This window comes from Salvelinus fontinalis, chromosome 34 (assembly GCF_029448725.1).
Source record: "Salvelinus fontinalis isolate EN_2023a chromosome 34, ASM2944872v1, whole genome shotgun sequence".
Taxonomy (NCBI): Eukaryota; Metazoa; Chordata; class Actinopteri; order Salmoniformes; family Salmonidae; genus Salvelinus; species Salvelinus fontinalis.
The window spans coordinates 98,342-114,945 of NC_074698.1; the positions used below are offsets into that span (position 1 = coordinate 98,342).

Below are 16,604 nucleotides of genomic sequence, written 5' to 3' on the forward strand. Positions count from 1 at the left end.
GGTACATATCCAGGAAGAGGGTTGGACTGTAAACCCACAGGACGGTAGATCTCCAGGAAAAGGGTTGGACTGAAAACCCACAGGACATTAGATCTCCAGGAAGAGGGTTGGACTGTAAACCCACAGGACGGTACATATCCAGGAAGAGGGTTGGACTGTAAACCCACAGGACGGTAGATCTCCAGGAAAAGGGTTGGACTGAAAACCCACAGGACATTAGATCTCCAGGAAGTGGGTTGGACTGTAAACCCACAGGACGGTACATCTCCAGGAAGAGGGTTGGACTGTAAACCCACAGGATGGTAGATCTCCAGGAAGAGGGTTGGACTTTTTTGGGCTGGGTTTCTGTACAGCACTTTGAGATATCAGCTGATGTAAGAAGGGCTATATAAATACATTTGATTTGATTTGACTGTAAACCCGCAGGACGGTAGATCTCCAGGAAGAGGATTGGGCTGCCCTGCTCTACATCTGGTCAGATATGATGTGTATGTATTCTGCTTCCCCTGAACCAAAGCAGTCACAAAGTGAGGTCACTATCCCAGACTAATATATTATAGCGACTGTACTAGCTAATACTTTTCTGCTGTTGTGTGCAGAACTGGAACACGTCAGATGAATTTCAGGGAAATGCTTCCTGTCAATACTAGTTTCTCTCTGAACCCTGCACATGTGGAAAAGTCCATGGCCCACTGTGTGATATTTTGTGGATCTTCATTGGCTTGTTCATTCCCTTCACATTCCATGATACAATATCAATTGTATCTGTGGATCTTTCATGTAAAATAAAAGGTTTGATTGGTTGTATGCTTTTAGTCTCCACAAACTGCATGTTTTTTAGGTGTTGTCATTATTGTTGATAACATAGCATACATTCAAAATGATGTACAGATTTATATTGTAGGTTACACACCTCAACACCAGGCACTGTGCATTGCAGCATGTTGTGTGTTAAAGTACTGTACCATCTCACGGGTTATTCCTCTGTTGACATATGTACACTTTATTCTCTAGTGGTTTGATCTCTCGACCCTGAGTTCTAAATTACTTCGTGTTCATCTGATCCAATGGCAGCCCAGCTTTTATGACCGGAAAGTCATAAATGTATTCTGATTGGCTGTTAGTTCAGAAGGCAGAAAAACTCCACAATGACATTGTTGTTTTGTCAGAAAAAGGACATGATACAACAGGCTACAATTATACTGTGGTGAGATAAGAACTACTATGACATCATGTACTCAGGGCAAACACATAGAACATTTATTGCTGTGCCGTTAGGCTTACCTTTGATGCCATAGTCATTGACTTAGAGGTTTGTCTCGTCATTTATGAGAACATCTTTGAAGCTAAAACAGCCCTTCAAGGTCACGTTATGGTTCCTGTCAACCCACACGCTCACGTTTTACACATTGAGGTTGAAGTCGCCCCTAACCACAGATCTAGAATCAGATTACTCAACCCTTTATTCTAACCTTAAACATTAAGGGGATGAACTAATATCTGACCCTGTATCAGTGGTTAGGGGCAACTTCTACCTATTCCCACCACCATTAACCAAGACGGTCCAGGTGTGGACTATAATAATAAAGTGGCATCTCCTGAAGTTATAGTAACAGACAACCCATAGCAATAATCACTCACTGATATCCCACATGTTACAAACATGTTAAAGACAATCACCAGTGATTCAATTAAATGTCAATGAAGTTCATTAAACAGGTCAAACCGAACTTTGCTCATCACCTCAATGAGAACCCCCCCCCCCCCCCCCCCAAAAAAACCCCACTAGGGATACAAAAGTGTATTCTAGATCAGGCTAAGATGGCCACTTCATCTCAGATGTACTGAGTGGCATAACAAAAGGTTGGGAAAAGATACAATGTTTATTCATCGTTACAGTGACAGCTTGATATCAAAACTAGGGTTTGCTACTACAGATGTGTGTTAGAGAGAGAGATAGAGGGGGTGAGTGAATTACGTATCTTTTAAACAAGGAGAAGCATCCTATTGCAATCCCATAACCATGCTAAGGAACATTGATGTGTCAATAATTAGATGTGTCATCATGTATTAGTATGACACTCAAATTAAAGCTTTCAAAAAGATCAGCAATGTTTTTTCGTCTTGGTGTTAGCATAGGAGGCTAAGCTAAGCGACAACGTTCCCTGTTCGTCCCGGGAATGTCTGTGATTAGGAAATGTTCTCCTGTGCTGCGAAATTATGGCCCTTCCCTCCTTTGGTCTTCATTTGGGATTCCAAAATCCAAAATTCCAGGAGGAACCAAAATTCCCAAAGTTACGTGTGCCCAAGGGAACTTTTTCTTCAGCGCACAGAGCTTATTTACATTTTTTTGCTTGGTTGTTCTTTCCACACACTTTTAATAATAAAAAGTATATATTTTTAACCCCACATTATAAAACTGAAAGCCATTTGCAGACAAGTGGTTTTCGACAATAAGTTATACGAGAAATCGTACGGGTAAGGTATAGGTTAAGGACAAAGTCATGACAACACTGTCACGCTCCTATTCTGTATTCTAAAAAAATATTGGAATAGAAACCACTTTATAATTATCATCCCAACATTGACATCTTGATACACTTCGGTATATATATTAAAACTCTTGGGTAAAATGCAATAATTCCATCATGCAGGCAAACTGCCTCTATCTTCTAGGAGGTTCTATTGGTCTGGAATTCATATCTCTGATATATTCTTCCTTTCTTCCTTTCGCAAAGTGACAAAGAGAAAGAAGTGACAGGTTTGAATTTCACACACATTCCATTGTGAAGCAACTGTATGCAGGTGTGAGTTTTTCATCTCCCAGAGTGAATGGTGCTCGTCTCGTCTCCTTAGTTTGTTTGTCTCAGGAGGGCCAGTGTCTTTGACAGAGAGGCTCTGCTACTGTGAGTGGATATAGCAGGCTGTCTTGTCTCTCTCATTCACTCCCTGTCCTCCTCTCTGAGTGAGTGACGTTGGGATAAAAGAGCCTATTTCACAAACTGCTGCATGCAGGAGTGGGATCTTAGTATGGTCTCTATCTCTCTGTCTCTCTTTTTCCTGTTATACTATCACTTAGACACACACACACACACATACAGTCCTTCCTGAAAAGTACCGATGGAGGGAAGGGGTTAGGTGATGGTGATGATAAGTTAACGCATGCTTTTGCTACCTAAGTCTCAGCTCTTCCACTATAACAACTCCTTCTCAGGTGAACTCTACACTACCTCTGTTCAACCTAAACCTCCTCACCCCTCCTCCACTCCACACACAAGGACCTGTAGCCTCCGTCTGCCACAACAGATCTGGCTTCAGCCCTCATGGAGAAACTTCCTCCTCCTACACCGTGACGTACATTCAGGCTCATCCTACACCGCAACGTACATACAGCCTCCTCCTACACTGTGATGTAAAGCCACACTGAAAAATAAATAAAATCTGTTGGCTTGTTCAGCTCAGTTTTGTTAGATATTCTATTTTTGCATTTTAAACTTCTGTGAAGCCGAAGAAAAAATGAAAACAAACAGGAAAACAGGAACGAGGATAAGACAAAATGTTCTCGTTAGATCTCTGTCTCAGCTTGTCTCTGTCTGCGTCTTCTATGTATATCTCCCTGATATGATGATGCAGCCCTCCTGCTCTGTCTCCTACTCTGGGGGTCCTTCTCCTCCAGAGGGGTATGATGGGGGGTCCATCCCAGCCCCCCACCCCCTCACCACAGGGGTCACACCTGTAATCCCCTTTAACCTTCCACCGTTTGACCTCTGACCCTCCACACCTGAACCACTGCCACATGGTAGCACAAAATGGAACAGGGGGGGTCATAAACATACATATTTATATAGCGAGAGGGAGGGGTTTGGTTATAGGAATTCACGGGATTACATCACACGTTGTCAAAAACGTCAAACTTCTCTCTGCCTGAGGGGGACGGAGAGGAACAGTAATGGGTTGATGAATCCTAATAGGAGCGGTAGTAGACAATAAGGGATTCAGGCTTCATCTGTTTTTACTACAGGACCCTACTGTTGTTTGGCTTGAGCTTTTCCCCTTGAGGCCCGGCGCCTCTCCCAACTGTCCCTCCTCTCCTCTGCCTCCCCCACTCTCTCCCCAAGGGTTGGCCAGGAAGCCCTGGTGGTCCAACTCCAACCCTAGGATCTGTCTCCCCTCCCCCCTCCTCGCCCCCTGGTTCAAGCTCCCCGTGCTGTTGCATTTCTTCACCCCCGGGGGTGCCAGGGAGGCGGGCGAGAGCAACGATGTGAGCGACAGGCTGCTTAGCGTCTCTGACAAGTGTTCGCTGTTGCCCGCCTGGCTGGAGCCACACCCCCCGATGGACGAACTGATCCCGATGCCCAGGTCCTCCAGGTCACATGGAACGGGGTCCATGGAGTCCTCCCGGGTATAGCCGGGGCTGATGCTACCCCTGCCGCTGCTCTGGCTCCGCTGGTGGCCCCGAGTGGCCTGGAGGGTGAGGGCAGGTCCTGACGAGGGGCTGGGTCGCGGTCTCAGAGTCTGGCCTGCTGGGCAGCTGGTGGGGTCCTCAGGGAGCGGGGGGCAGTGCAGGGGGAGAGGAGGGAGGGGGGACGCCAGGTCTTGAGGGGGCGAAACACTGAAGCTGAGTCCTTCCTCCAGGGTGGTCTGGAGGCTGCCATCGGAGCTCCCCGTGGCCAGAGACGAGTCACTATGGGACGGGTACTGAGGACAGAGAGAGAGCGGCAGGGTGTAGATGTGGAGTGAGATATTGTAATATATAGCAACATTAGAGTCAATGTTTGACTGACTACACTGTAGGATGTGCAATGTGTACTGTACAGTCTGTTGGTTTCTCTGGTGGCAGTGTACGGGGTACCACACAAAGGGTCATAACAGCACAAAACAGTGTGGCGGACACTCATTAAAGATAACAAGGGGGTGGACACATACATTTGCCAATCAGAGGGAAGCCTGAGGTTTGTGTACATTTCTCGATCTAACATTAGACCCTACAGGAATTACACTATGCAGTGTTGGTATCTGTTACATACAGTACATATAGTAGGCCAGGTCTTACCTGCGTGCAGAGCACCCGGCTGTGGGCTCCTGGGGAGCGCAGGGAGGACCAGGAGGCCGGGGAGGTGAGTCTGAGGCCCCGCGAGGTGCGCCCTACTCTGGCCCTGGGGGGTGCCGGCAGGGTCGCTGCTGCCACAGGGTGGAAGAACTCCGCTGGCAGATGGATAAGAGCAGGAGAACCAGAGGCACTGGCCGCTCCTACTCTTCCTCCTCCTCTTACTCCCTCATCTGATCCTTCTCCTGCCTTAGTGCTACTGCAGGAGGTGCCACCTGGAGACAGAGAGAAAGGCTGTAAGGCAAATATACTATTCCATCTAGATCCCGAGTGAAACACCACATAAATACAATCCATTTAGGCTGTAGGGATACTGATATTGATGATTAGACTAACAAAGACCATGCAAATAATGCACAGCATTCCAGGGAGAGCAACAATGCCCCTGTACTGTACTGTGATGTCTGATTCACTCTATTCATGGATTGCACGTTGCGTTACAATACTGTTCTGAAGATTCTATTTAGGCCCTGGTTCAAACTGAATGTTTTACTTAATACATGGTCAATTGGCGCTAATGAAGATGAATGAAGATTTCGTCTAAAGTGCATTATAGTGGTTTGGAAACAAGATGGCATTTCAAAAGGAAGCAACTAATTAGTAGGAAAACCTGTTGTCATCATTATGATGTTGCTAGATTGACTTAAGATGCAGTATACCTTTAGATAACTAGCTAAAATTGACTGGGCATCACTCGACTTTCGGGCACCACTATGGTGGAGAGCGGCTTGAGAACGTTCATAACAATGTCATGATGCAACAGAGCGACGGAGGTGCAACCCATGAATACACTCTTCGAAAAAAATAAACTGCTATCTAGAACCAAAAGGGTTCTTTCGGCTGTCCCCAAAGGAGAACCGTTTGAAGAACCCTTTTTGTTTCCAGGTAGTATATATTTGGTTCCAGGTAGAACCCTATTGGATTCCATGTAGAACACTTTCCCCACAGGGTTCTACATGGGACCCATATGAGTTCTACCTGGAACCAAAGAAGGTTATCCTATTGGGACAGCTGAAGACCCGTTTTGGAACCCTTTTTTCTAAGAGTGTAGGACCAACCTGGACTGTGATGGGCTGGCTAAGTACAGCTCAGCTTAGCTCAGCTCAGTTCAAATCAAATAAACGTTTATTGGTTGCGTACACTGATTTAAAGATTTTATTGCAGGTTTGGCTCAATAATGTGAAAACATAAGATATACTTTACAGTGCCTTGCAAAAGTATTCATCCCCCTTGGCATTTTTCCTATTTTGTCGCATTACAACCTGTAATTTAAATAGATTTTATTTGGATTTCATGTAATGGACATACACAAAATAGTCCAAATTGGTGAAAAAAAATTATAATTGTTGTTTCATTCTTTTTTAAACATTTTAAACGGAAAAGTGATGCGTATGTCTTCACTCCCTTTGCTATGAAGCCCCTAAATAAGTTCTGGTGCAACCAATTACCTTCACAGGTCATATAATTAGTTAGATTGCACACAGGTGAACTTTATTTAAGTGTCACATGATCTGTCACATGATCTCAGTATATATACACCTGTTCTGAAAGGGCCTAGAGTCTGCAACACCACTAAGCAAGGGGCACCACCAAGCAAGGGGCACCACCAAGCAAGGGGCACCACTAAGCAAGGGGCACCACCAAGCAAGGGGCACCACCAAGCAAGGGGCACCACTAAGCAAGGGGCACCACCAAGCAAGGGGCACCACCAAGCAAGGGGCACCACCAAGCAAGGGGCACCACTAAGCAAGGGGCACCACTAAGCAAGGGGCACCACTAAGCAAGGGGCACCACCAGGGGCGAAAATATGATATCAACCTTGGAGGGGACAATTACATTAAATTTTCTCAAGAGCAATTCCTGAGGGGGACATCAAAAGTAGTGCTGTAACATAGCCTACGTTGTAATATGTTAAATGTATATTGAGGAACCATAATCACTACTACTGGATAATTGATAGGTACAGTAGTTAACTGAAGGGTTTTCCCAACTTGTTCAAATGTTTAAATCATTATAATACTACTACTAATAATAGTTATAGCAGTGCTCCTTACCAGTCCAGTATGCAGGTATTCGTACTTACAAACAGCAATATCAAGAAAGGCCAGTAGGTACTGTACACTGGTACACAGTACAATGGTACTGTACACTGTATGGGTGTAGTTTTCATAAATACAATGAACATGGTGCGATCACATCTAAAAGAATCTCCATTGAGAACCATCACAAAGTTGGTCTCCGTATTGAATTGAGCTTTTAATTAGACTTTTTCTGATACATTTATATAGTCATTAAAAATCTGCCACTGGCCTGAGTCTACTACAATAGCTTTACAATAACAAAAAGCTTAAAATAAGTACAGTTCTAAAAGCAAAATAACTACTTCAATGAAAAAGCCAAATAATCAAACAAAATATCCTTCAGTGTCTCAACTCTTCAAACAGCAGCTATGGACAAGTATGTTGCACAAAGTATGCAATTTTAAATAAAATAACAGGAAATAAAGTAAGTAAGTGTACTTTGTAAGTGTACTGTCATGTACTAAAAACGGAAAACTACTAAACAAAAGAACAAATACCAATTACACCAGGGGTTCTCAAACAGGGGTCCATGGACTAATTGGGTTTCCAGTAAGTTTACATATAATATAGAGTGGAGGTCCCTGAGGACCACTCAAAACCTTGCCTGCCTTGCCTCAAACTATGCAGAGGTTCCAGTACCCAAAAAGGTTGAGAACCACTGCTATACACACTACTGAACAAAAGAACCGAACATATGTTTGCGGGTTTCATTGGATTCAACAAATTGCTGGCAGATATTTTCCCTATTGAGACTGTCCAGCCTGTCTTTATGTACATTACAGACAACTACGCAGTTCAGTCTCTCTTGGCCCATGCTAGCCCGTAGCCAAGTCTTTAACCTGCGGAGTGCATTGAAACTCCTCTCAGCCTCACATGAAGACACTGGCACCACAAACAAAATGCTGATCAGCACCTCAACTTGGTCAACCATCCCCTGCACCTCCACTGGAAGCCTCCTGAGGACCTCTGCTGCATCTCCACTGCTGCTACAGGGGTATTTGTTGTGAAAGAGAGGGATCTGCACTGAAAGAGAATCTATGTTCACCTCTGGGTACTGATCTAGAGACTCATCCAACTCCCCCGTGAGAAGCGCTCTTTCCAACTTTTGCAGGACGTTTAGACTGTCCTGGTCAAAACGGTCGCCAAACTGAACCTCTACACCATCCAACACTTAAAAGAATTCTGCCCTATAGTGATCCACTGCTTTGCCAGCAAATTGTCTTGAGTGTGACTAAAGGATTCAATGGAGTCAATCAATGTTGTTGCTTTCTCATACAGTGCAAGGTAGCTTTCGTCATTTCTCTTACCCCTAAGAGATGACCGCACACACTCGACTGCAGCCTGCATACCAGAGACAGTCTGAGTTTTCTTCTGCAGTGAAATGTTTAGACATTCAAGCTCTCCAAGAACAGCAGAGGCAAGTGTGAGGCCCAGCACAGCCTTGCCTTTGCTGAAGTGCTCGATTAGCAGCACACACACACATTTACACAACATATGCTGCAACCTTTTGTACTTTTGATATAGTTTGTTTCATATTGGCTGGCTTCCAACAATAGCTGAATTTGTAAAACTAGCGAGCACAAATTCCGTTTCTGTGGTGTTTGCTATAATCTTTGCTACCTGGTTAAATAAAGGTAAAATAAAATTTAAAAAAGTTCACTAGCGACAATTTAGCTTTTGAAATGAGACCATTAAATATAGTGTTCAGTTTGGACTTCAGTTTATCGCTAACCTTATCACAGGAACTTTGAAGCACTACAGCTGCATGCTGATCTTGGAATAAACTGACGATAGCAAAGATTCCATCTTTGACGACGCCACATAAATGGAATAGGTACTAGCTAGCTTGATAGTTAATGTTTGATTTAGTTTGCGCGCTAGCTCTGCAAATTCAGCTATAGTGTGTGTGAATCCTCCCAACATAAAACATCGCTATGGTGCGATTGACTGGATTAACCTCACGTTAATTACGTGCATTGGGTGCCTTTCGGACAGTAAATACGAACCCTCTCTTACCTTGCCAGCTAAAAAACTGGCAGTGGATCAAACCATTGTGAGGCAAAGGGCGGGGGGGGGTCGCAATCTTTTGAAACTTAAAAACGCGCTATTAAGTGTCTATAATCAGCACAAGTGCTTTCATTGCGTATTATTAATATTATTGAAATTACATAGTTATGTTTACAGTGATAGATTGGGGGGGACAAATCATATTTTTCCCAGGATGGGGGGGTCGTGTCCCCCCCGTCCCCCCTGGGATTTCCGCCTATGGGCACCACTAAGCAAGGGGCACCACTAAGCAAGGGGCACCACCAAGCAAGGGGCACCACTAAGCAAGGGGCACCACCAAGCAAGGGGCACCACCAAGCAAGGGGCACCACCAAGCAAGGGGCACCACTAAGCAAGGGGCACCACCAAGCAAGGGGCACCACTAAGCAAGGGGCACCACCAAGCAAGGGGCACCACTAAGCAAGGGGCACCACCAAGCAAGGGGCACCACTAAGCAAGGGGCACCACCAAGCAAGGGGCACCACTAAGCAAGGGGCACCACTAAGCAAGGGGCACCACCAAGCAAGGGGCACCACTAAGCAAGGGGCACCACCAAGCAAGGGGCACCACTAAGCAAGGGGCACCACTAAGCAAGGGGCACCACCAAGCAAGGGGCACCACTAAGCAAGGGGCACCACCAAGCAAGGGGCACCATGAAGACCAAGGAGCTTTCAAACAGGTCAGGGACAAAGTTGTAGAAGTACAGATCAGGGTTGGGTTATAAAAAATATCAGAAACTTTGAACATTCCACAGAGCACCATTAAACCCATTATTAAAAAATGGAAAGAAGGGGCCTCCCGGGTGGCGCAGTGGTCTAGGGCACTGCATCGCAGTGCTAACTGCGCCACCAGAGTCTCTGGGTTCGCCCCCAGGCTCTGTCGCAGCCGGCCGCGACCGGGAGGTCCGTGGGGCGACGCACAATTGGGCTAGTGTCGTCCGGGATAGGGAGGGTTTGGCCGGTAGGGATTTCCTTGTCTCATCGCGCTCCAGCGACTCCTGTGGCGGGCTGGGCGCAGTGCGCGCTAACCAAGGGGGCCAGGTGCACGGTGTTTCCTCCGACACATTGGTGTGGCTGGCTTCCGGGTTGGAGGCGTGCTGTGTTAAAGAAGCAGTGCGGCTTGGTTGGGTTGTGCCTCGGAGGACGCATGGCTTTCGACCTTCGTCTCTCCCGAGCCCGTACGGGAGTTGTAGAGATGAGACAAGATAGTAATTACTAGCGATTGGATACCACGAAAAGGGGATAATTAAAAATAAATTAAAAAAAAAAAAAAAAAATGGAAAGAATATGGCACCACAACAAACCTGCCAAGAGAGGGTCGCTCACCAAAATTCACGGACCAGGCAAAGAGCGCATTAATCAGAGAGGCAACAAAGAGACCAAAAATAACCTGCTGAGCTGCCAAGCTTCACAGCAGGGAGATTGGAGTATCTGTCCAGAGGACCACTTTAAGCCGTACACCCCCCAGAGCTGGGCTTTATGGAAGAATGGCCAGAAAAAAGCCATTGCTTAAAGAAGAAATAAGCAAACACGTTTGGTGTTCGCCAAAAGGCATGTGTGAGACTTCCCAAACATATGGAAGAAGGTACTCTGGTCAGATGAGACCAATATTGAGCTTTTTGGCCATCAAGAAAAATGTCTGGCGCAAACCCAACACCTCTCATCACCCCGAGATCACCATCGTGGTGGCAGTATCATGCTGTGGGTGGCAGTGTCATGCTGAGGGGATGTTTCTCAATACTTTTGCAAGCCATTGAATTAGTCCATTTATATATAGAATATATATAGAAATGTTGCTTTGTTTCCCAACCCCTCCGATATACACACACATATACAGCAATACACATTAGGCTGGAAAGGCTGGAGCAGAGGGTATAACTGGACTCACCAGGGCTGTGGTGGGATGGGGTCTTGTGTCTCTGATGGACCCCCACCTCCACCAGAAGCGGAGCCCTCTCCTCGGCTACTGAACTGTGGGCCCTGCAGCGCCTTGACCCCCCTGTCTGGGCCTGGGTCAAGGAGTCCCCTCCTCCACCAGCCTCCTCTGAGCCCTGGGAGTCACTGCCCCTCTCCTCCTGGGGGGAGAAAACACACATGTTGACACACACTGTACCTGTTTATGTTGTCTATTATAATTCAATGTGGAGTGGGGCATGATAGGGTGCAGTACTGCACGTCATTATTACTGAAGGGAGTGCCGGCTAGTGTCCAAGCTCCTAGCCTTCTAGCATACACACTTAGTCTCTGAGGCTATGGTTAGCATACTGACACAAGACCCCGGTCTCCCTGGGAAAAGAAGGAATCTCTTTAATCTAGAGAGATTCTTTATCTGCAATGGACTTCCTGGTTCAGATAAAAGTTAAATAAAAGAAACGCTAAAAGCGATTCCCTAGGACCTTCATCTGGATATTACTATCAACTATGAGCACTTCTGATTCAAATCACCTCTAGATGACTGATTATGGCCCATAGCAACCCTGGTAGCCATGTGTGCTATCTGGACACAGCCGGAAGGTCTCGGTCTCTCAATTCAATTCAATTCAATTTAAGGGCTTTATTGGCATGAGAAACATGTGTTAACATTGCCAAAGCAAGTGAACTAGATAATAAACAAAAGTGAAATAAACAACACAAATTAACAGTAAACATTACACTCACAAAAGTTCCAAAAGAATAAAGACATTACAAATGTCACATTATGTGCAAATAGTTAAAGTACAAAAGGAAACATAAATAAACATATTAAACATATGGGTTGTATTTACAATGGTCTTTGTTCTGCACTGGTTGCCTTTTTCTAGTGGCAACAGGTCACATATCTTGCTGCTGTGATGCACACTGTGGTATTTCACCCAATAGATATAGGAGTTGATCAAAATTGGGTTTGTTTTTTAATTCTTTGTGGATCTGTGTAATCTGAGGGAAATATGTGTCTCTAATATGGTCATACATTTGGTGTGAGGTTAGGAAGTGCAGCTCAGTTTCCACCTAATTTTGTGGGCAGTGTGCAACATAGCCTGTCTTCTCTTGAGAGCCAGATCTGCCTTTCACAGCCTTTCTCAATAGCAAGGCTATGCTCACATGTACATAGTTAAAGCTTTCCTTAAGGTTGGGTCAGTCACAGCGGTCAGGTATCCTGCCACTGTGTACTCTCTGTTTAGGGCCAAATAGCATTCTAGTTTGCTCTGTTTTTTTGTTGTTAGTTCTTTCCAATGTGTCAAGTAATTATCTTTTTGTCTTTTCCTGATTTGGTTGGGTCTAATTGTGTTGCTGTCCTGGGGCTCTGTGGGGTCTGTTTGTGTTAGTGAACAGAGCCCCAGGGCCAGCTTGCTAAGGGGACTATTCTCCAGGTTCATCTCTCTGTAGGTGATGGCTTTGTTATGGAAGGTTTGGGAATCGCTTCCTTTTAGGTGGTTGTAGAATGTAACAACTCTTTTCTGATTTGGATAATTAGTGGGTTACGGCCTACTTCTGTCTCTCGCGCTTGCTCGCTCACACACACAAACAGCTATGTCTTACTATTCTTCTGAGGTAAATTGAACCAATGAGCAGAGAATGAACCAGACCAGGAATCAGCGTCTTGGGAAAAAACGTAAATACTTAACTTGAATAATGGAGAATGTAACGATACAGAACAATTTAACCAAAAACAACAAACACCAGCATTCGAAACTCACACAGGGGAAACATACAGGAAACTGAATTCAATAACTAACAAGGGGAAACAGAAAACACACCTTTCTTACAGGGGAAACAATCATGAAATAATAAGACACAGTCCAATAAAAGTCTCTAGACCGCCCTCTGGTGCCAGGAGGAACCATGACACATAAGTATAGTAAAATGTGTGTAAACACACAATTCCCCACCCCCACACACTCCTACTAGCATTAAACAACTAGAGGGAAGGATAACTCACAGGGAGGGATGATAGGAAGATAGCGAGGGATGGGGCAGACGGAGGTATAATTGCCGGAGGGGGGTAAAGGAAAGGGAGGAACGATGTAGTAGAGGATAAAGAGGAAGATAGGCCTCACAGGCCAGAGGGGAGGCAGTAGACTGAATGGATTTCAATTCCTGAAGGTCTCTGTACAGGAGATTAGAGCTTCAGCAGGATTCAAGATTTATTCTTATGTCCCTGGAACTTTGTGCCATGCAAGTATTCTTTCTGTACTGGAGACCAAGGGAACCCACTGTCCACCCCCTCTATCACCCCATCCTCAGACCTGAGCAGACCTGGATTCAAATAGTATTCAACATCTTAGCCTCTAAAGTGCAGACCTTGCCCTATTGGTACTACAGGATGGCTAAAGCATGCTCAAAACTATTTGAACCCAGGTCTGCTACCCAGTCCCATGTTTCAACCCCCTCCATTGTCCTCCTAAACACCCTTCCCATTTATAACCCCTCCATCTCTCCATCTCTACCTTTCCCTCCCGCACCAGCAGCTGGTGGACACTCTGGTCGTCCAGGCTGAGGTCATCAGGTAGGGCCGGAGACGACGACTTGTCTGACATTTGGTCTGACCTCAGAGATGCCTGCTCTATCTCTGCCAGCCGGATCTGCTGTAGAGGGGGAGGGAGAGAGAGGAGGAGAGAAGGAGCGAGAGGGGGGAGAAGGAGCGAGAGAGAGAGCGAGAGAGACAGAGAAGAGGGGAAAGAGAGAGAGAAGGGTGGGAGAGAGAGTGAGAGAGAGGGAGAGAGAGGGGAGAGAGATATTGAGAGGGGGAGAGAGAGGGAAAGAGAGACGGAGGTGGAGGGAGTGATGGAGAAAAAAAGGGGGAAAGGGAAAGTGAAGGAGAGAGAGAAAGTTATCTAAAACTGAGAGAGAGAATAAACCAGAGACAATTGAAATCCAATGGGGTGAGGGAGGGGGCCGTTATATGAACATGTGCCTGTGGGTGAGTGAGACAAAGAGGTTCATAAAGAGAGATTCACGGCTCATATACAGCAGTAAATTACCACTGCAGTATGCCGGAGGCAGGAGGAGAGCGGGAGGGAGGAGGGGAGAAGGAGGGAGGAGGGGAGAGAGAGGTAGGGAAGGGGGGGATAATTAGAAAAAGGGAGCAAGACAGAGAGAGATAGAAGGTGGGGAAAATAGACTGGGGGGATGGAATGTGTTCAGAGAAACAGAGATAAAGGCCCCTGATGTGGTCAGGAGAAACGTAGGGCCCTAACTATCACAAGTCTCTTGTTAGGTTGTTTCCAGACAGACCCTATAAACACTACATGACCAAAAGTATGTGGACACCTGCTCGTCGAACATCTCAGTCCAAAATCATGGGCATTAATATGGAGTTGGTCCCCCCCATTTGCTGCTATAATGGCCTCCATTTTTCTGGGAAGGCTTTCCACTAGATGTCGGAACATTGCTGCAGGGACTTGTTTCCATTCAGCCACAATAACATTAGGGAGGTCCGGCACTGATGTTGGGCGATTAGGCCTGACTTGCAGTCGGCGTTCCTATTCATCCCAAAGGTGTTCGATGGGGTTGAGGTCAGGGCTCTGTGCAGGCCATTCAAGTTTCACACCAACCTCTGCAAACAATTTCTGTATGGACTTAGCTTTGTGCACGGCATTGTCATGATGAAACAGGAAAGGGCCTCCACAGAATTGTCTAGAATGTCATTGTATGCTGTTGTCTCTCCATGCCCTGGGGCACAACAATCACACATTCAACACACACATTCAACACACACACACACACACACACACACACACACACACACACACACACACACACACACACACACACACACACACACACACACACACACACACACACACACACACACACACACACACACACACAGCAGAACCCAGGAGATAGCTGAAGGACAGACACAGACGTCAGGATAGAGAGAGAGAGAAAGAGAGAGAGGTAGTTTCATGACATGATAAATCAGAGATGGGTGGAGCATGTAAAAGAGGAGGAGAGGACAGATTGATAGCTTGACAGCACCTACAGACAGGCAGAAAGGAAGAGTGACAGGTGAAGAGGTTCAAATCCCAGTTATTACATTCCAGAGTGGCCCGTTCCACTTTATCATTGTGATGGACACAACTAGCAACAGGGATAGTGTGTATGTGTGTGTGTGTGTGTGTGTGTGTGTGTGTGTGTGTGTGTGTGTGTGTGTGTGTGTGTGTGTGTGTGTGTGTGTGCGTGTGCGATTACATATGCATGGTTCATGTGTTTACCTCTAGTTGTGGGTGGCTCTTACAGTCCTTCCAGGCAGGAGGAGAGGTAGAAGAGTAGTGATGGAAGACAGATCCAGAGAGGTTGTCAATCATCAGCATCTCTCCTTCAAATGAGTCCTTAATCAGCAGAGACACACTGTCCAGCCACTGACTCTCCTGGAACACATAGTTATTACTTGGTTAATAATATCATATCCTGGAAGACACTGTTTTTACATGGTTAATGATATCATGGAACACACAGTTATTACATTGTTCATTATATCATATCCTGGAACACACAGTTATTACATGGTTAATAATATCATATCCTGGAACACACAGTTATTACATGGTTATTGATATCATATCATGGAACACACTGTTATTACATGGTTAATGATATCATATCCTGGAACACACAGTTATTACATGGTTAATGATATCATATCCTGGAACACACAGTTATTACATGGTTAATGATATCATATCCTGGAACACACAGTTATTACATGGCTATTGATATCATATCATGGAACACACAGTTATTACATGGTTAATGATATCATATCCTGGAACACACAATTATTACATGGTTATTGATATCATATCCTGGAACACATAGTTATTACATTGTTAATTATATCATATCCTGGAACACACAGTTATTACATGGTTAATGATATAATATCCTGGAACACACAGTTATTACATGGTTATTGATATCATATCCTGGAACACATAGTTATTACATTGTTAATTATATCATATCGTGGAACACACAGTTATTACATGGTTAATGATATAATATCCTGGAACACACAGTTATTACATGGTTAATGATATCATATTCTGGAACGCACAGTTATTACATTGTTCATTATATCATATCCTGGAACACACAGTTATTACATGGTTAATGATATCATATCCTGGAACACAGTTATTACATGGTAATTGATATCATATCCTGGAACACACAGTTATTACATGGTTCATTATATCATATCCTGGAACGCACAGTTATTACATTGTTTATTATATCATATCCTGGAACACAGTTATTACATGATTCATTATATCATATCCTGGAACACAGTTACTACATGGTAACATCAATATAGATACATTATAGGGTTAACTTACAGCTACAAAGGGTCAATCCATAGAGGATTCACAGCATAGGGCTGTACAC

General features: G+C 45.0%; 1 protein-coding gene across 1 annotated transcript in view; it reads right to left on the reverse strand.

Annotated features, from left to right (window-relative positions):
• Window positions 1-1,864: 1,864 nt before the first annotated feature.
• Window positions 1,865-16,604, reverse strand: part of LOC129833893 (voltage-dependent T-type calcium channel subunit alpha-1I-like) — a gene marked incomplete at its 5' end in the record, with an annotated part of 101,216 nt that continues 86,476 nt past the window's right edge. The window contains 5 exons of the mRNA XM_055898733.1: window positions 1,865-4,698; window positions 5,054-5,322; window positions 11,122-11,308; window positions 13,661-13,798; window positions 15,431-15,586. Of these exons, the coding sequence (XP_055754708.1) occupies window positions 4,003-4,698; window positions 5,054-5,322; window positions 11,122-11,308; window positions 13,661-13,798; window positions 15,431-15,586 (1,446 nt within the window). The remainder of the gene's footprint in view (window positions 4,699-5,053; window positions 5,323-11,121; window positions 11,309-13,660; window positions 13,799-15,430; window positions 15,587-16,604) is intronic.